Source organism: Amborella trichopoda, chromosome 4 (genome assembly GCF_054954075.1).
Source record: "Amborella trichopoda isolate Santa Cruz 75 chromosome 4, AtrichopodaSantaCruz75HAP2 v2.0, whole genome shotgun sequence".
Taxonomy (NCBI): domain Eukaryota; kingdom Viridiplantae; phylum Streptophyta; class Magnoliopsida; order Amborellales; family Amborellaceae; genus Amborella; species Amborella trichopoda.
In genome coordinates, this window is record NC_142339.1 from 28,684,481 (window position 1) to 28,706,249 (window position 21,769).

Here is a 21,769-nt window from a genome sequence, read left to right on the forward strand (position 1 = left end):
AACCAACGACCCAAAAGAAAACACAACGAAAAACATAAAGCGTTAAGACTCCGGCATCATAACAGACCCAACGTCCTAGAGAAAAACAGAGCGTAGATTTTCGGCAACACAACCCACAATCAACAACAACCCGAAAAAACATAGCTAAAGGTACATGAAGAAAGATAGAGTGAAGACTAATCTTGCCAGAAAAACTGTCGGCAATATGTCGGACACTGACAAGACAACAGAAACTTTGCCGGAAAAACTATCGGCAACCTGAAAGCATATTTTTTATCTAGAAAAGAAAATTTTTCCAACCAAGGAAGACCAATGAACCTAAACTTATCTAAACCTGACTTTGATATCAAGTTAGAAACTGTATTTCTATATAATTGGGCCTTAGGCCCCAATGGAAATTGTATTTCTATATAATTGCTGGAATTGAATTTATTTCAAATCATGATTTCTTGGTTTCGTGAAATTTATGGGGGTTTGGGACATGTACGGACTCTAGTCAGACAAATTTTGCATTTTTCTTCAAAAAAATAAGTTTACTAGTATATTTGGGGAATATTTAGGATATTCTTAAGGTTGGACTATGGTTTGTCATGTGGCCTATAATTTGGTTGTCCTTAGTGTATAAAGCTAGATTGGTCAATAGGATGTCAGAAATCATAAGTACTTCCAAATTCAGACGGGAGGCGTATATAAAGGGTTTTTAAAGGAAAAATATCCCCTTATCTCCTTTTTTTAACTTTTATATCTTATCATATCCAAGAATTAAAAATATTACTCGTAAGCAAAAGGTGACATTTTTTTTATCTTACAACTCATTAAATCCCTTTGGTTACAAATTTTTGACCCAAAGAATTGAAAAAATAACAAATTGGAGAGGAACCACAATGAATTTAAACGAACCAACATCTTGACTATAAAGTTGCAGACGAAAGCATCACCATGTTCATAGGAAACAGAGAGAAAGCAGCCCCAATCATGAAGAAGAAAGGCTTTAGCTCCCTATGTCACACCCTCGCCCTAACTTTCTCCCCCTCAACCCCACCCCCCATGCGCCTCTCCTCTCTCTCTAGATCCAATTGCCAAAAGGCTTTGGCTCTCTCTCTCACACACCGTTGCCTTAACGTTTTCCCCTCAATCCTTCTCCCTCTCTCTCTATCTCTTGTCCTAAATTAGGCATTCTATTTGCTCGAAAATTTTTCTGGACGAGTTCTGGGTACTATTTTTTTTTTTTTTCATCCTACGTTTGCGATCCTCCTGTCCTTTCCGATCTCTGTTTGCTAGGATCAAAACTTGAGCAGTTGGCCACCTTTCTTTGGTCGAAATTCTAGAGTGAGAAAGTGAGATTAAGAATGAGACCAAGGGTGGAAGGCCAACATTATTGTGTCTTTTTGGTAGTTAATTGTTTGAATATTTTCTTGATTTTTCACATCTGTGTATTCTTGTCATAACTTGCAGTCGAAGCTTCGTGCATGGAATAGGAACAAGATAGGGTTTTTTTGGAAATCCCTATGGTATTTGGCCTTAGTCTAAGTCTAACCTCGTCCTTACTATGCTGAAAATTTTTATGCACCTCCACAAATTTGAGGAGAGTCCTTTTATGGAGGCTTTGAATTTTCATGGTATTAAACAAAATTCGCAAGAAGAAACAACCACCATCAAATAGAGAGACAAAAGCGATACACAATACTCCTCGACCAATCTGGCATGGGGTGCCTTCAACCCTCTCTCAGGACATTGGGATGCTCTGCCCCCTCCACCACCCCACCGCCCCTTCATCCTTCGAACCCCCACCTTCCTCCCCCGAACCCTCCCACCTCACTGCCTTCTTGCATTTCACTCGAAGTCGTGCTGCTGGCAGCTTGGACCTGCCCTCCCTGTTCCCCGTTGGTGGTCACTTTTTATTTACAAGTAATATTTTTAATTTTTGAGTATGATAAGATATAAAAATTAAAAACACGGTGTAAAGAGATATTTTCTCGTTAATTAAAGGTTCCTCATCTAATTTTTGAGAAAAATTTTAAAAGTAGCACCCTGCCCTAAAATCCCATTCTTCACCAACACGAAAATCCCCATTCTTCACCAACACTGAAAATCCCAATGCATACCTTCACAAACTGAACAACTCACTTATAAAACCCCTCAAATTCAAGCATCTAATCAGACCATCTTGCTTTAATCTTAAGAACCCCATTGAAACGGAGCTCATGTTTATCTCCCTCTCCTGTGTTCTAATACCAGGGGGCACTCACGTGCTCTGCTACCAGGGGGCGCCCATGTGCTATGCTACCAGGGGGCGCTCATGTTCACTCCATCTCTCTCTCTCTCTCCCCCCTTGCTCCTCTCTCTCTCTCTCTTCTACATATTTAAGAACGCATGGAGTTCAAACACAAATGAACGGGAGCTAATTGGGAGTGGTTGGAGTCCAGGTATGGGTCAGGTCCTGGGTCCATAGTGTCAATACAAGTACGGGTCTCTAGAGCCATTGGTTTGGGTCCGGTTACGGGTCCATCTTGGCCTATTCAAGTCCGGGTCTGAGTCCAGCAGTACCCAACCTGTTGCTACCCCAAATCCCCACCCACTCCCTGCAAAAACATTTCGGTGTTCGAGGGATGGATCACCACACTGAAATTCTCCTGAGGATTCAGGGCAGTTCCTCGTTACACTCTTTTTTTAAGATGAAGTCTAGCAACCAATTTTCCTTCACCCCTTGGTCAAGTGTGAGTTCGAAGTGTACCATTACTTTCCTCGAAATTTGATCTAGTGCCTTTCTCCATCTCCTAACCGCCCTAGTTTTTTTTTTTAGGTCTAATGATAGTGCTATGACTTGGTAAAGGGATTTTTTCCTCTTAAAACTAGGATGGATACATATCCATGTATGGATTTTTGTATAGCATTATTTGAGAATCTCTACCTTGGGCTTTGGTGTTCTTTAGAAGATCCTTGAATCCTCGCTTAGGATTGAAGGAGCATATCATGACCAAGAACGAGAGTGGTCATATAATGTGAATGACCTAGTACCTTATATAACGGCCTGTGCTTATTTTTGATAGGGGATTGTATGGTGTGTGACTATTTATTTTTGTCACAAGAAGATCACATTAACTTCTAATCATTAGATATCAAATTGGATGAATTGGAGGTGTGTTATAAAGTTTGAGAAAGCTCTTTTTAAACTTTGGGTCTAATCAATAATATTCTTACAACCACTCAATTTGAAATAAAAAAGACAAGAGTTATTATGACCTCTTTATACCAAAAGTAAATGGTTTCTTTATATATTTTTCTTTCTTAAGCATTCAAATCTTACTCTAGACAACATGTATCTCAACAACTACTCTATATATGGGCTTACTCTATAGGATAAGCATTCTATACTTCCCCTACAACATAAAAGTTCTATCCTCCCTGTTAACCAACCGTCCATTCTGAATGGAGGGTTAAGATTGCCCCAATCACAATGTCACGTCTCAATACTATTTTATTTTTAATTTTTTTCTATAAACTATTTTGACACCGGACGTCCATTCCTCTATTAAACTCGCACTAGCGAAAAATATAAAAAAAATATTTTCAATAAATTAAAATAACCAAAATACCCTTGACAGTTTCAAGGGGTATTTTGATCATTATATTTTATCAAAAAATTATTTTTAATATCTTTTTATAGGTGCACCCCTATGAGAAGATGGCACATACAAAATTTCATGTTTATACAATTTGTATAAAAACAATTAAAAATAAAATACTTTGAGACGTCAGAACTAAGATCAAACGGTGAGTGACTCTCTTGATCAAAATTGGACGGCTGGATGATAGGAGGAGGATAAAACTTCTATGCAGTAGGGGAAGTATAGAAACCTTTCCCGACTCTATATATCCTTTCCACTTAAAAATAAAAAGACTATGCACTTTGGGTTTCAGATTACCGTTTGCAGTGCTGTGCATAGGTCCATGCTCCCGCTCCCGCTCACACCGACACTCCGCATCATTCTTGAGGAGTCCAACGAGCTCTTCAAGCTTGAATTTTTATCCCTGGCGGCTAACAAATGTCCCATGAATTCCAGCAACAACTCCACTTTAAGCTTGACTTCAACTGCCTCGTGCTGATTAATCATGGCTTTGTCTTTAATCAGGAGTTTGGGTCTTTAAGTGCCTTGAGATTGTGGCTTGATACTCCAACTGATCTTGGGCGTTTTTTTTTTTTTTTAGAATAAAAAGGACATCAACAATATTAGTGGGGTGGTGTCAGTAGAAATGGAAACCACAATATGGTGATTTTGGGTGTCCATTTTAGTCTGATTGGCTTTAAGGTGTTTCGAAAAGAGGAGGTGAACTTGTCGCACAGACCTTCCTGTTGGAGCAGTGGTTCCAACCTTCATACTTTTACTATACCCATCACCCTTCTGGGATTCATGGCGCTCATGCATCAACCGTTTACAGGATTTTGACTCCAACAAACTTGGAAAGAAATAAAACATGAACGACGGATAACAACATGGCTCGATCTGGTACGAATATAAGCAGCTATAGTAATGCATGGCAGTAATCGAATTTCAATAAATTTTCGAAACATTATTACTTGTGCCAACAAACCAACCTAATGAGTGTTGCGATCCTTTTTGTACGTCTTTTAGAACATAAAAATGCAAAACAAAGAAAAACACATAATGCCTTTTGATCTAGTTGCAACCACGTTCTCACGAACAAGTGAAGAAAAAACTTGTGATAGTTGCTCTGGGTAACCTCACAAGACAGTTACGGCACCCTGTCCAGGAAACATCTTTACTTCAAACTCAAAAACAACTAAATATCATGTTTCAGTGTGTTTTGGATGACGTAGAATCTGAATAGAATTCAAATAAAGAGAAATCGAGGTTAGCGCAGAGCTCTATTTGCACAAAAAAAAGCTTACAAGATATTTTCAGCCCAATTTCGTCGTTTTCAAGACACAAAAATGCCCTAAAATCAATGGAAGTTTTTTTGGTGAGCCTAAATGGGTGTAATTGACTCGAATCACGGTCCAATTAGTTATAAAGTTTGATTCGCCACATGGTCTGAGAACGGCTCACCACGGTCAATTCACAAAACTAGTCAGATCAACTCAGTTTGACGTGAATATTGGTGGGATGATATAGTGGTGTCTTAGGAACCTGCCGTCCAAATTTTGGAAGATTTGGAGACCATTCAGGTAATATATAAAACTCATTTTCATCTATGGCCACAGTTAGCTGCCAAACTGCCGCCAATGATCGAATGGAGAGACGTGATTTAAATATGAAGTTTCTATCATGGTTATTGATTAAAAATTACTTCCAATGAAAATTTATCCTTTTAGAAGGATTTTTAAATCATTTCATGTCCGATAATCGAGTCGAAAGCATTCTTCGGCTGGATGAAACTGCCGCATTATTGACAATGATCGGGGCTTAATAACTCTCGGCTTAAACTCAAGTTTCACTTTTAGAAAGCATAAAGTGTATTTTTTTTAAGCTCAAATTCGGCATGTTCATGCTTCTCATCATCAAATAAATATAAAAACTATTTAAAAAGATAATCTAAAATATATAATATTATCAAAATAAAAACCTAAACGACTATGCATTTGCTAGTACCTGCCAGTCGGAAGCCTGTGTAAATGAAAGTTGTGTTAAGTAAACAGCAAATATCAAACTTTGCCATAACTTTCCATAAATCCTAAATCTACATTATTTGCTTATGCTTGACCATTTCCCGTAGACTGAAAGTATGACCCTTGATAGAGCACAATGACAAAATATGATTCACATAGTTGACTACGAATAGTTACGATAAAACTTTGATGGCGATAATTATTATCAAAATGCTCCTAAATAGTACGGGTATTTTGGCTATTTATTATTTTTAATAATTTTTATAGATGTATGATGGTGAAACTATCGATATACCGAATTTGATTCTTAATCCAATGTACAAAGAAAAAGTAACAAAATTCAAATACACTTTAAACTCTCAAAAAGTAGTACTTATTGTAGAACATAGAACATATAAAAGTATTTTTAAAGTGTGAGATGTAGATGGTGCCCGCCTTATATTATACAATTTTAGGCACACGTCTACAGTTTGCCAGAAGATATATTTCCGGTGTTCCTTACAATAGCTTCAAAATTCATGTTCAACCTTAATCATGAAATTTTAAATTTTAAAAACAATAAAAATCAAAAAGATCTATAAACATTTGAAAATCTTGAAAATAGACTGTCCACAACTTGTTAAAAGATACATCATTTTTAAGACTTAAAATTATTATTTTTCTTATCGAAATGATTAATTTAAAGGTTTTCCAACTTCATAACATTTTCTACTCTGTTTTTTATGTACACCTTTAGTAAAACATTGCAACCTTATATAAACTTTTCCTATTTTTAAATTGCACAAATAAAACATGATTTTTTTTGTTAATCTCCCCCGTGGTAATTCAATGGACAGAAGGATCCAAAAAAAGCACATTGCAAAGGAAATGAGAGAATATGTTATAAAAGCGACAAAGAAGGGGGAAAAAAGAAAGCTTTGACCATGATGAGATTGAGCTGTGTGTCAAAACCTTTCCAGCAGAAAACAATTCCACAAAACGTGGAAACTGAAACAACTTAAAAAAAAGGAAAAAGGAAAAAAAAAGAACGAAAGAAAAACCACGAGGGAACCACACTAGCAGATGGAGATGGGAGTATACAGAATACCCCATGCGGACAGAACCCAGCTCGGGTGAGCTCACAAATTAAAAAATGACCGTTTTGGCAAGGATATGACTTTTCTCAGCGCTTAACTACATTATTTGATTACGTTCAGCTGCAGCTGTTGTTCTGTTCATACTTTACACTGAAGAACAACTGATATCTAATACCATAATTAAGCCTTGAACATATGAATTAATGTGTTCTCCAAGTATCCATTCTTCACAGCTTAGGGATGTTGATATTGCTATTTTTCATCATAATTGTCTCATCAGAATCAGGAATAGAGCTGCAGGGACATTATAGTGTAACAGTAATCAGAAAATCCAAGGATGATATTTATATAAGAATGCAGCGGTGGTACCTTTGAAAGCTCAAGGCAGACATTCTGTACAAGCTGGTGAAGACCAGCAGGTGGAGCCCAATTGAATAGAAAAATATAAAAGTTCGTGCGTACCTATATACAAAGAAATTAAAACCTTAAACGTCAGTCTCAGTTCAACAGTGCACAAGCTACACAGGTTTGCTCAGTCATAGACAACATTGAAAAAGGAGAAAAACAATGACATGAATTAACCAGTCTAATTTAAACAGATTATACGTTGCACTCCTTTGTGCCATGGTTTGATATAGTCTCTCTAGAGGTCATCTTTCTATGATAATAATCTCTAGTCTTTCTGCATTATTTGAAACAGACAAGATCTGTTTCAGTAAAAATTGTGACTTCGCTAGTAGCCTTCATTCTTTAACACAATATGAAAATGGGTAATCAAAAACTTTTTGAGGAATATTCGAACTATCAAGGGATCAAACTTATAAGCTTATACTATGAAGCTGCTGTAGAGAATGATTGCGCAATGACTAAGGCAAGAAACTATCAAGGAATCAATGAGGCAATTTCCCTACTTAGGCAATTTATTGAAAATTTAAGGCAAAGGGAAAAGACCTCCAGTCTTTTATTGATCTAGAGAAAGCTTATGATCGAGTACCTCGAGATTCAATTTAGTGGGTGTTGGAAAAGCAAGCTGTCTCCAAATACTATATCGACTTAGTGAGGGGTATGCATGAAGGAGTGCTAAAAAGTGTACGAAAAGTTAGTGGAAAGACGAGTTTTCAATGAAAATAAGTCTACATCAGGGATCAGCATTGAGCGCATACCTCTGTCTTAGTATAGACGACTTAACTACGTAACTATAAGATGAGGAACCGTAGTGTATGTTGTTCGCGGACAACATACTTTTGATTGATGGGACATGAAGCAGCGTCAATACAAAGTTCAAACTTCGAAGGGATGCTCAAAATCCAAAAGTTTTAAAATTAGATAGACAAAGACAAAATATATGAAATGTAAGTTTAGTAATAGGAGTAGAGACAAGGGTGTAGTTAAGATTGACGACAAGAAATACAAAAAAAAGCACACTTCAATATCCGGGTCGTTAATCGAGGTAAAAGGAGAGATTGAAGAAAATGTCGCACATAGCGTTATAGCTGAGTGGGCGATGTGCAAATGTGCAACTGAAATTTTATGTGATTGCTACATATCAATGAAGCTGAAGGAGAAGTTCTATAAGACAGCTATGAGACCAACTTTGCTTTATGGGGTAAAATGTTGGGCAGTCAAGAAACAACATTACCATAGGATGAATATAGATGAGATGATGACGTTGAAATGAATATATTCAGGAGATCTTAGGTATGGCTCCAATAGGCGATATGATGAAAGAAAAATAGATTTAGGTGGGCTAGCAATGTACAACATAAACCAAGTACAACACCTATTAGGAGGTGCGAGTTGGTTCAAGTGAAAGGCTCAAAAAGGGCAAGGGGTAGGCCCAAAAGGGCATGGATCGAAAAGTGAGAAATGACATGGCGATTTATGGCCTCACAGAGAGTATGGCCCTTGATAGAGCAAATTAGCAGACCAGGAAAAAAGGCTCTGATGATGATCTGTGTAGTGGGAGCGGAAGCATGCAACAAGGCGATTTTCAAGAATGAAACACCAAAGGAACAATAAATTTTGAGAGCGAGAACATATTCTGAATCATAAGGCTTTGGTAACTAATGGATATGATAAAGAAATCATTTAAGCATTAATGTCACAAATAGAAGGCATATACTAGCTGGACCATGATCTGGGATTATGGAGAACAGTAGAGGACTTGGTTACCTCCTATGACCCGTATCCATTACATTAGGATTCCATGTCTCCTCATATTATAGTGAGACATTCAAATCCACCTACGAAAGAGCAAAAGATACATGCATGACTAAAATTCTGCAAAGAACCACCACAAATCTCCCACATCCTATAACTCAAAACTCAAACAGAACTCCAAATAAATAAGGGCCCATCTTGGATGGACCACTTTACTGAGGAACCAAGAAATAATATAAATATACATGGAGATTAATTTTATGTCACTGTGTCATTGTAATATAATGAAACCACAATTATAGTATGGCATGTATATAAACCCAAATTCAGTATAGGGACTATCTCTATCCCAACATTTAATTTTAGAAAATAAAATTCAACTTGCACCTTAGATATAGTCAAAATGAGTCGCCCTCCAATAATAAATCATTACCATCCATTTGGAGAATTTTAACATCTAGGCCTCTAGGAACTAAAAATCAATTTTTTCTTTTTTAAAATTGTTCATGCAATTATAATAAATCCATCGAGAAAATTAGAAAAAGGAAAAAAAAATTCCTACTAAGGCCTAGATCTAAGCATTTCACCAAACGGATTGGTCTATATTAAATGGGCTAAAAAAACTCTTTTTAGGGTATATATTCAAATTTCAATTATTTATAATTGTTCATCAAATGAAAGGAGTATATATTTATAAATTGGATCAAACAAATAGCCCTAGCATAGTTTTTTAATATTATTTCATTATAAATATACCCTCTCAATAGGTTTGCAAAGAAGTCCACCCCAAAGGCTAAGAGATTTAGTGCTCTATAGGCTTGTAAGTAAATCTACTACAAAAAGATCTTTTCGAAAGGCCTAGACAACTCAATTCAACTTCTCTACCTTTACAAAACACAACATACATATTCATCATCATCATCATACGAGCCTTATCCCAACTATTTAGGGTCGGCTATACAAATATTGTTTCGCCATTCCTTCTATTAGGTGTCATACTCTTAGTAAGACCATAAGTCACCATATTTTTTCTCATTATTTTCATCCATGTCCTTTGGGGCCTTTCCCTTGCCCATTTAGAGCCTTCCACTCGAACCAAATCGCCCTCCCAAACGGTGTTGTTCTAGGTCGATAGTACACATGGCCAAATCACCCCTGTACGTGTTCTCATCCTATGGCTTGTTGGAACCACCCCTACGTTCACTTGGATGTTTTCATTTTGAATTCTATCCTTTCTTGTCTTGCCAGTCATACATGTCAACCTCTTCATCTTAGCTACACCCATTCTATAGATATGTCGTTTTTGTTGGGTACTTGTAGCTATTAAAGACCTTATGAGAGCATGTAATCAATTTTTGATATAGTGGAACAATGAACTCCAGCGTGTCATCGGCAAACTGCAGGTGGCTCATGGCAGGGCCTTGGCGACTCACCTTGATTACAAAGCTCAGCTTGATACATCCAAGAGAGGGATCTGCTGAACACCTTACCCACAAATGCAAATAACAAAGAAGAAAGGGGGTCTCCTTGGCGAAGTCCTCGAGAGGAAGGGAAGAATCCCTTGGGGGAGCCATTTATTAAAATAGAGAAGAAAGGGCTGGACACACATCCCATTATACAAAGTCACCATCGATCCCCAAAACTCGTGTGTTAGAGCCTCGTCCAGGATACCTCGATCGTAGGATTTCTCCCAATCCACCTTTACAATGATCCCAGTAATTTTATAGAGCTGTCTCGAAGGAATGGCCTCGTGAGCTATCAAAGCAACATCAAGGACCCTAACAAAAGCACCCTGGGTGGGAAAAATGATCCATCGAAAGACCTCCCAAAGTCTGGAGGCGAGAACTTTGGATAGGACTTTGTAGGAACTATTGATAAGGTAATTGGTCTAAAATCTTTTGAGTTCCTCTGCCCTTTGATTTTCGGAATCTAGGCAATAAAAGTCGTGCTCATAGCCCAACGGATTACCCCATTAGTATGAAATTCAAGGAAGAAGGCCATGATATCAGGTTTCATCGAGGGCCAAAATGCTTTAAATATGGCTATTGGAAAGCCATCATGCCCTGGAGTCTGGTCTTGGCCAAGTTCAGAAATAGCATTGAGCATTTCTACTTCATCGAAGGGACGATCAAACCATTCAGCTGAGTGAGGGGGAATGGTTAGGAAAGATAGGTCCGCCATCTTTGGCATGGACCCAAAGGGAGCCTTTTAGAGATTCTGGAAAAATTTGATAATGGCACATTCTATTGGGGCCGTTGGTCCAGAATTTGTTTCCCAACTTTAAGCTGGGACATTGAATGAGCTCGCCTTCTGCAGTTGGTAATTTTATGAAATAACGCAATATTCTGGTCTCCATGTCTGAGCCATTTGACTCGAGACCGCTGAGCCAAGACGATTTCCTTTTTTCTAAGAAGATTTTGGAACTCTAATTTTGCTTGAGATCGAGTTGCCCTTTCTGAGGAGGAGAGGCTCTGGAGCTCTTCAGCGGAGTCCCATTGCCGAATGGTGAGAAGAATCGCCTCTTTGGGGGACGGAAGCTCCCTGGCAATTGGGAGCTCCAGGTTTTGATTGCCCCTTTGAGAAGTTGAAGTTTTCTTTGAAGGTGGAACCCTTCCCAGCCCTAGACTCTGTTGGTTTTGAAAACAATCATGCTTATTTCATATAACATTCTATTTTAAATTTCAAATCACCTAGGTGGATTCATGGACAAGCCACACCATCTATGAAATAGGAAAGAGTGGGACGCCCCACCTATGGATGAAACAAGTGGGCCCCACACCCCACATAAGTGGTTCTAATGTGGTGGGCCGCATTAAATCTTGGGCCCCCATAATCTTAACTAAATTTTAAATTAATAAATTGATTTTTAGAAAATCATAAATATTTTACCTTTCCCTCAAGATATTTAAATACATAAAAATTCGATTTGACCTAATTTGAAAATTAATTTTGATAAAATAAAACATTCAGAGCCTTTTAAAAATTCATATAAATATTCTAAAAATCATTTAACACAATTAATTATTTTAAAATTATTTTGATAAAAATCAGATCCAACTTCATTAAGGAAAATGCGAATATATTGAGGCATTCCATCTCTACTAGTGACTATGTCTCACACTCACTTTCTCAAACTGACCCAATAGTTCCCATGACCCACAGTCCACTACAAGAGTTCATTATTAGGCTACCAAAGGCAGCCAATAGGTGATGAGAACACAATCCTAGTATATGAACTATAGGTTTAGGAAAAGGAGGACTACTACCCCATTTCAAGCGTTTGAGGAGGTTGGCCACAAATATAGCCATAATCAGGCCATAGGATAGCCTTGAACCCTGGTTGTTATGACAAAACCAAAGAAGACCGCATCAAACTATGTCTATCAATCAAAGGAAATCAATGCCTACTTCAGCTAACATGATCCAAATCTTCCCTAGTGGACCATCCCAAGAAAATAATAACCAGATGGCTATGCCTAAAACGAGTGATGACATTGAAAGCAACTCGAAATAGTCCAATAGGGGTGATGTCTTTAAAACGTCCCCCATTTAGTCTGAACAGGGTCAAGACCTTAAACTTACCCTAAACCAGTCCAATATGGGTGATGACGTTAAAAACTTCCCTATTTGGCTTAGATGGGGTGAAGACCTTAAACTTATCCTAAACAATCTAATATGGGTGATGACTCCAAAGCTCCTCCATCAAGTCTAAAGGGGTTGAAAACGTTAAACTTATCCTAAATCAGTCCAATATGGGTGATGACTCTAAAAGCACCCCCATTTGGTCTACAAAGGATGATGACCTAAAACGTACCTTTAATAAACTCCATTTGATCGAAAACTCAAATTGGCCCACTATTCATCAAGCTGCAACGCAACTTCTCATCGATTAAAGGAAAATGACTCAGGTAATGAGGAAATCTCCATCACGGAAGTAGAGGCCAATCCACAACAACTTGAGGAGGGTGGCCAGGCTACCGAACATGTACTTGTTGAAATAGACTTGGCAGGCAAGGGTGATCCAAGGTCCACCTTGCTAGCGCATCGCTGATCCTAGAAAAAAAAAAGACTAGTATGTTGCCTTCCTTCAAGAAAATAGTGACGTCTTTGTGAGGACAAACAATGAGATGTCTAGGTAAGACCCTAAGGTAGCTATCCATAAGCTAGCACTTGACTCGGAGGCAGTGCCAATACAACAACATCCAGTAAACCATAACCAAAGATTGCCCCTAAAATAGAATCGGAGGTCGACAAGCTCCTCACCGCAATACTCATCCGTGATGTGAAACACACGAAGTGGAAAGCAAATATAGTGTCAGTAAAGAAGAAGAATGGCCAAGTTCCAATCTATATTGATTCTAGAGACTAGCATGCCACATAATCAAAGTACGATTTCCCATTTCCAACAATGGAGGTCATGATAGACTCTACGGTAGCATGCAAGGCCTTCTCCTTCATGGATGGGTATTCAAGGTACCATCAAATCAGAATGACCCCAGAAGATGAAGATCTTACTGCCTTTTGAACCTCGAGGGACATTTTCCGCTACAAGGTTTGAAAGGCATTTTCTGCTACAAAGTAATGCCTTTGGGCTCAAAAAATGTTGCACTACACATTAATGAGGCAATGACTATTATCTTCAAGGAAATCGTGCACAATATAGTGAAATTCTACATTGATGATCTAGTGGTTAAATCCAAAGATCATGCTACTCATTTACAAGATCTCGAAGTTCATTAGTTAAAAATGAATCCCTTGAACTGTGCAAAATTGCTCGGGTTCATAAGGAGGGATAAAAGAAAGATCTAGAAAACGAGAGAAATAACTAGAGCATAGAAGAAATTCATGGAACTCAACAAGTAAAAGCACTTGGCCAAATAATATACACACCACATATGCAAGTTTAACACCCCCCGACCTCCCCACGGGTCTCCCTCCCTCTCTAAAACAAAAGAACCAGGAAATAGAAAAAGAAAGGACTGATAGAGAACATGCAAATTGACATATAATGTGATACAACTTAGAAATTTTTAAGAACAATATAAAGTGATTTCCATAGCCGACCCCAATTAATTCAGAAAAGGACAAAATGATGATGATAGTGTGATTTCTATAACAAGGGAGGAAAACAATACGCATATGATGCACATCAAGAAGGCAATAAGAAAAAGCATACTACTTGTACAGCAAGAGAGAAATGAAGCCATAGCAATATACACATGATGCACGAGAAAAAGGCAATAAGAGAAAGCATACTTGTTGCCCAAGAGGAAACGACCGCTACTAAGTGTGATTTTATCCCGGATACCGAGTTCCTTGTACCTTTGTTCCTTTTCCTATTTTCAATATGAAGATCTCAATGAGCGAATGTGCCCCAACTCAATATGAATGAATTAGACATTGATATGTTAAAGCAATTGATAACTAAATATACAACTGCACTACATAGAGGAACAAATTGATAGGCCTAAAAGACGATGAAACATGAGACTGCAGAGGAAAGTCAAGAATTCATGAATAACAAAAAACCAGCTTCAAGAGACATGACAAAACTGGAAAGTCAATCATGTAAAAGCACATGAACTTAATATAAAAAGCCTTGCAGATCAATAAATGAAACAATAAAACTAAAAATTAGCCCTCATATATATTTCTCAGTTGCAAAACTAGATTGTAAACAGAAAAGAATACAACAGAACAAAAGGAAATGGATTTAGGGAAATTTCTTTGCATGTTATAGATCTTCTCTGCCCAAGATCCAATAGCATATTAATAGAGCCCCATTCTTGAGCTAATTCATCATCCACTCTATCTCCCCAAATATCAACTGACCTAGTGATATCTTCAAATTTTCTCTTTGCTGCTTCCTTCTTGTTTCTGATCCATCCTACATAATCCTCTCCCTCCTAACTTCTAGAAGAACTTGGGTACATGGGGCCACATCCCCTCTCATACCAGCTAAATGTTTCTTCAACCTACTAATACATCGTAGTACTTTTTACAAAATTTGCACTCCACACATATCTTATCATTAGGATTAGGGCACAAGCCATATTTCCACCCCTGATCAGATTATTTGCTAGTAGTAAAAGAAGAAATCTTCACCTAATCAAAAAAGTGAAAACAAATTTAAATTTCATTCAAAATACAATTTACTTAAAAAAAATACAAGAACAAGAAACCAAACAAGAAAATTAAATAGAAATAAACAATTTCGATTAAGTGACAGATTTTAATACGATTGGGTTACCCAATCTTAGTAAACTGCCACTAAGAACAAAGAAAAACCCACTATGGCTTATGGGGCGCGAATCCAAAACATTATCTTCAAAAAAAAAAAAAATACAAGAGTAAGATACCAAACAAGAAAACTAAATAGAAAAAAACCAATTTCAATTAAGTTCCAGGTATTTTAATACGATTAGGTCACCAACTCTTAGTAAAATACCACTAAGCACAAAGAAAAACCCACAATGGATTATGGGGAATCAATCCAAAAATTAAGTCATTAACTTCAAAAAAAATATAAATACAAGAACAAGAAACCAATCAAGAAAATTAAACAGAAAAAATAAAATTTGATTATGTTTCAGAGATTTTAATAAGATTGAGCTGCCCCATCTTAGTAAAATGGCATTAAACGCAAACAAAAACCCATTATGGAATTTGGCCTCACCAATCCAAACATAAACTCAAAAGAAAAATACAAGAAAAAATCCAAACAAAAAAAGAGATACACATTTTGGTCATTTGGCCCTTTTTCAATGAAGAATACAAGAACAAGAAATTAAAGAGAAATAAACAAATTTGATTATGTTTAAGAGATTTTAGTAAGATTAGGTTGCCCCATCTTAGTAAAATGCCTTTAAACACAAATGAAAACCCATTATGGAATTTGGCCTCACCAGTCCAAGCATAAACGCAAAATAAAAATACGAGAAAAAATCCAACCAAACAAAGAAATACACATTATTCATCATTTGGACCTTTTTCAATCAAGAATACAAGAACAAACATGCAATCCTACACTTGAAGTTCTTGAACTAATTTATAAGGAAAAAAACCAAAGAAGAGGGATAAAAACCAGTCAACCAAATACTCATAAATATCATACAAACCATAAACCAAAAATTTGAAATAATGAACCTTTTTGATATGCACTAGATCTTGGCTCAAATCGATGCTCCGCAAGAGCCAAAAGTCTTCTTTCACAATCAATTCGACCCACAAAAAGTATCAGATTGATTGTTTTTTGATTTTGCAAGAAATAAAAAATTCTAGAAAATTTTAGAATTTTGTTTTTGGGGTATTTTTCTCTCTCTAACAACCAAAATACGTTTTGGGGGTTCATAATGCCCCCCAAAACCTTTCCCCCCTCTTTAGAGGATGACAATTACGTTTCTTACCCTATAATGAGGATTTTTTTCCGCCAATTTGAGCGATGCCAAAAGGTGCTGCCTAGGTGGCGCCTAGTGACAACTGCCTTGGTACCACACCTTTGCCCTAATTTGTGCGGTTGTGCCCTTCGTTCAACTGGTTGGACAGCCTAGGCGGCAAAGCGGGTGCATTTTCTAACATCGCCTTAGAGAGAGAGAAAGAGGAGAGAGCGAGAGAGGGAGGAGAGAGAGAATGTAAGGGTAACCATGAAAACAAAGAGAAAGGCAAGAAAAAGTAAAAAAAAAACAAAGCACTGCAAATACCACTCTTGAATGACATCTGTCGAAATAACTTCATAAGTAAACTCTCATTTCATACTCTGAACTCCCAAAACAAGATATAGAAGTGACATTTTCATCAAGAGAACTGAAATGAAGAACATAGAGCATAGCATGAGAGGTGCAGCTAAGAGAAATTTGATGGCTATGTGCACCAACACGTTTTTGTAGACTCAGCCTGTTTACCAATTCAGCAGTTGCTTACTTGAGTAAATGACTTCGAAAGAAAAAGGTTCTCTCCAAACTAAAGAGCATTTTATGTCATTTGTTTTCACTAATGAAGCTTTTGCTTTTGTATTGTGCTGGACAAAAGTAAAACCATGAGATGTGTAAAGACTTACCCATAGCTTCTATGACAAGCAACTGCTTCCCTTGCCCCTTCCCCTATGCCTAATTTTCTTCTGCAAACAACTGTTTTCATTTCCTCGTCTTCCCAATGTGACATATAAGAGCTTTGGGTAATCTAACTTACCCATGCTAGCACTTGTGAACCAGAGAGAGTGACAGAGATCAAGCAACTACCCTCTGAAAAGGCACTACATTTCCACCGCCTATTTAAAGAAAGAAGCTCAAGAAGCACCCCCATGACTATGAAAGTCCATGACAAGTTCGGATAGCATAATATGAGAGATAAAAGAAGAAAATAGATGAAAATTGTGGGCGAGATAACATTTCTTTTTGTGCTAGAGAGAAAACAGAGCAACTTTTCTGGTTTTATCATAGGACAAGAACATAGAAAAGAGTGAAGAAATTTCTCATTTATCTACGACTATAGGAGTCTATGCACCAGCTACCTCACAAAAAAATTCATTTCGCTAGGGGCTTTACAACAACAAAGGAGGGGTTGGAACCTTCTAAGAGTATACAACTCCAAAGTGTTTAGCGAACGCTGCCACAAATCCACCATTGCTATCTCTTATGACCCCACCCCGTCCTACGAAACCAGAATTGTACAAGAACGCACCATCAATATTCAACTTTAACACTGAATAGGAGATGACCATGCTACTGGGATTGAGGATTTTGGCTCCTTGCTGGAGCCAGTTGATCTGTAAGTTTTCAATAACCGCCTTTTTTGACAAATGGAAGGCCCATTTTTTAACTTCTGCTAGAGCCTTGACATGTGTAATAATACGAATTACAACCTGCTCCTTTAGAGCGTTAGATCTAAAGAATCGTCTGTTCCGCTCCTCCCATAGATACCAGATTGTTGCGAAAAAATAGCCGTCCAAATGTCAAGTGACCCCTATGATCTGAATTTGAAGGCTAACCACCGACGAAGATTATCCAGGACCGTAGTACCAGGCACAAATCTCCTGCCACACTGCCAAGCTAAAGATCGCCAAACAGCCAGGGAAAAGGGACAGTAAAACAAGAGGTGACATAAATTCTCCTCGTTGTTTCTACAAGAAGGGCAAATAGTAGCCATGTGTATACTTCGCTGTTGAAATATGGATGAATTTGGCAACCTATTATGCATAGCTAACCATGAAAACCACTTAGCCCGAGGGTGATATTTTGAAGACTAAAGAGCACGAAATAAGGGCTGAGATGAACTTTTATATTGAATGAAGTTCCATGCTGATATGATTGAGAAAGTTCCATTGGCAGAATGAGCCCATACCAATGAATCATCCTTAGGCTGCAAGGGAAGAGTATATAGCTCCACATCACCCCATAACCCATATAGTATTCAGTAAAGTTGAAGGATGTGAAGGCAATGTCCATGATTGTGGGTTACCATCAATAAACTCCGAAACCTTCTACCCTTCAAGTTCCCTCAAATCCATCCGTCCATTTGCATCTAAAGAGTCCCGGATTGACTACACTGATCGCCAAGGATCCAACAGGAAATCCACCGATATAAATGCCCTTCCAAGCATGAGAAGGGTCCCTCTTAGCTACAGAATCCCAAATGGAACACAATCTGAAATACCTGTGTTTGAAGAACCGAGCAAATAAAGAAGATGGATTTAATAAAATCCTCCATGTCGGCTTCATCATGCCTGCAATATTGAAGTCTATCATTTCACTCACCCACAGCCCTCCCTCCGTCTGAGGAAAGCAAATTGTCCTCCCATTAACAAGATGAACCCCCTTTCTATCATGTTACAGGTTTTCTTTGGCAACATAAAAGATAGTATCCAGAAAATAGCATAAGCACTGAGGACTGACTTAGGCAGTTGAAGACGTCCTGCCTAAGATAAACATAAGGCTTGCCATGTACCTATCCTACTGATCACCTTTCCAACCAGGCTTTGACAATAACTATGTCGAAAATGTCCATGAAACAAAGGTAGCCCCAAATAATGCACCAATAAGGAACCTTCACTGAACCCCATCTTTCTCGAGATCCATGCTTGACTGCCTTGTGGAACCCTAAAGAAGAAAACCTTGCTTTTTGTAGAGTTTAACATTTGGCCAGGAGTATTCTCCAAATTAGTGACAATCGTCTTTATTGCAGAGGCAGATGCATAGGAAGCCCTGCAGAAAATTACGGAATCGTCAGCATAAAATAAGTGAAAAATCCCATAGTCGCAGCCAAAGGGGAAGTCTCCGGGTATCAATCCCTGCAACATAGCCTGGTCTAGTTGCCTACTAAAGAAATCCATGAATAGCAAAAACAAGTAGGGGGTAAAGGATCTCCTTGTCTCAGACCTCTTTTTCTATTAAAGAAATCCATCGAAGATCTCTTTTTCTTTTTTGAGATTTTTAGGGTTTGGGCCACCCTAAAAAGGGCGACCTTTTCCAAGCCGAGGCATCCTGACCCCCTAGGTGGAAGGCGTTCCGTTGGTTGTTTCATTGGTATATGAACATATAGCGTTTGCTGGTTTGGTCGACCTCAATCTTCAAGTGGCAACCCAGGTGCCACCTACTGATTTTATAAAAACATTCAATAGAAGCTACAAACAAGTTGATTTTCACTCAACCTTCAAATTAATATAATATGATCCCCTGCTACATTAAGTAGGGGATTACTCCACATGTTAATGTTTAATTCAATAATGGGACTGATTTATGTTATAATTCAAGAAATACAGCAGACATGAAGTATATGACTGATTCTCAATAATTGATTAATTAATTATAATGTAGGAGTTGTCCTTGTCTATAGTATAGCCATCTCAAAGGCTATCTTGATCCTACTCACACTTAAGGAGAGTGTCTTCTCTATAAGACGCTCTAGACCAGCAATCCAATATGATCTTGAGGAAGAGAACTTTTAAGTGTGGGACAAACCCTTGCCCCTGCTCCCACTTCCAACAAACATGCTGCCACTAGGTTATACCACTTCGGATTTGGAGGGCACACCTTAGGGACCAACTTGGGCAGGTTTTGCTTTGCTTTGCAACTTGAGCTGAAAGCTACAACAACTACCTGGAAATAGAACCATCAAACCAGCCTCCACATCACCACATGGTTATGACCGAATTCTAGTTGAATCCAACTCACTAGTAGCAATTAATTGGTGCAAAATTCGATATCATCAGGCTGGAAATTCTACCACTCAGTTGCAAACATTGGCAAGACCCAAGGAGCATTCCAATCCATTCAGTGTGGACACATTCGCGGAGAAGGGAATCAGGCTGCCAGTTACACAAGCCTCATTTGGTCTCCACTTGCATGCCCATGCATGTTAGATCAGCAGTCCTTCGCTCAAGCGGGTTCATCTACGAGGGTCTTTATATTCCAAATTCCAGATTCCTGTGTCATTGATCTTGATTCGGGCAGATCATGGTACAAATGAACCATTACCTACACTGCATAACCACTTCTATGTGCATATGGTGGTATTATTTGAAGCCAGATCATTTCAGACCTTCACAGTTGCACGAGCATAAAGAGGGTCTTCATTTTCCATTCCCAGTTTTATTATGGGAGCCTCCGTCCCTTCTAGCAAGATTACAGTCCGTGACTTCATATACACATTCTTTTGCATTAAACAGCTAGGGACCAAACCCCTGCTATTTAGCCAATAAAACAAAACTATATCTACGTAAGAAGGGGCAAAATGCCCCTGCATAAATATCTATGAACACCAAATATATAGATTTCTACATATACAGACACTTCAACAACTTGTACCTGAAATAGTGGTCACTCCCCACATTTATCTTTCCATCTAAATGAACCATAAAACTACTCAAAGTATCAAATTGTCCATAGAACACATGGGACATTCTAATTCTGTCAATATACATATGTAAACCAAGCCAACAAATAACCAAATGTTAACAAGTACCTTTTTGGAAAATGCAGCGAAAGGATTTATGTCATCTTCATAGAGTTTCTTGTACTTGGATTCAACATCTGAACCAAACCCACTCTCTATATCCTCAGAACGCTGAAGCCAAGACAAGTTAATAAGAAAATGTGACATATAACACATGTTAGGAGTAATCAACAAAAGTAATTCTATCCAGACCTTCTTCCATCCCCTGGATACTGGCCTTTCTTTGTTATAATCCTGGACAAAACGGATCTTCTCATAGAGCTTCACATTATCTGATTTAGACTTCTCGAGTTCCACATTTACTACACTGACTTTCTCCCTTAGCTGTCTTAGTTCCTGGAGCATATTGAGTCCTATCAGTTAATACAATCACAAAAACCGAAAAAAGGAAACATAGAAGCAAAACTATGTAACAAGGATCATTTTCTTAGGCCATATGGAAACTTTGCGCATTTCAAAACAATATTAGTTAGATAACAGTACAAACTTGCCTCTTCTGTTTCCCTCAACCGTTTTCGAAACCGATCACGTTGACTACAAATTACTTGGAGCATTGAATTTTGCTCTTGGTCTGGCGAACCTTGCTTTTGCCCTGCATTCTGAAACTACAATAACATTCAATATGCATAAAATGATTCTTGTAATTAAAATGGTTTTTCAAGGATTATACATTGAGACCTCTGCCTATTCAAAAACATGAACATAAATTGCATGCATGTGTGCAGAAGCATGAAACATTCACATATAGAAAAATGAAATTTTCCTGGTGAAATTCAGATATCTTAAATCTATTGTAAAAAATCAAGCATCACTATTTTTCTCAACGCGTAAATCTATGGTAAGAAATCAAGCATAATATAAATAGGAAACCAAGAGGCTATGATGTTTAAACCATGGAGCGTGTACAAGTAGGAAAAATACATACTAGCAACAAAGATACACCATTGCTTCCAAA

The 21,769-nt window shown here is 37.8% G+C and overlaps 1 protein-coding gene across 6 annotated transcripts in view; it reads right to left on the minus strand.

Annotated features, from left to right (window-relative positions):
- Window positions 1–6,768: 6,768 nt before the first annotated feature.
- The window catches only part of LOC18421745 (protein CASP), a 73,199-nt gene continuing 58,198 nt past the window's right edge, over window positions 6,769–21,769 (minus strand). For 3 of the 6 annotated variants that reach the window (XM_011622038.3, XM_011622034.3, XM_088863950.1), the window contains 6 exons: window positions 21,306–21,413; window positions 21,007–21,150; window positions 20,824–20,925; window positions 14,122–14,201; window positions 7,075–7,167; window positions 6,769–6,999 (listed from right to left, as the gene is read on the minus strand). In XM_011622038.3, coding sequence (XP_011620340.1) covers window positions 6,933–6,999; window positions 7,075–7,167; window positions 14,122–14,201; window positions 20,824–20,925; window positions 21,007–21,150; window positions 21,306–21,413 — 594 coding nt within the window. In that variant the 3' untranslated portion in view covers window positions 6,769–6,932. Of the gene's footprint in view, window positions 7,000–7,074; window positions 7,168–14,121; window positions 14,202–20,823; window positions 20,926–21,006; window positions 21,151–21,305; window positions 21,420–21,769 lie in introns of all 6 variants that reach the window. The other 3 variants (XM_006826550.4, XM_011622031.3, XM_088863949.1) reach the window with 1 other exon arrangement.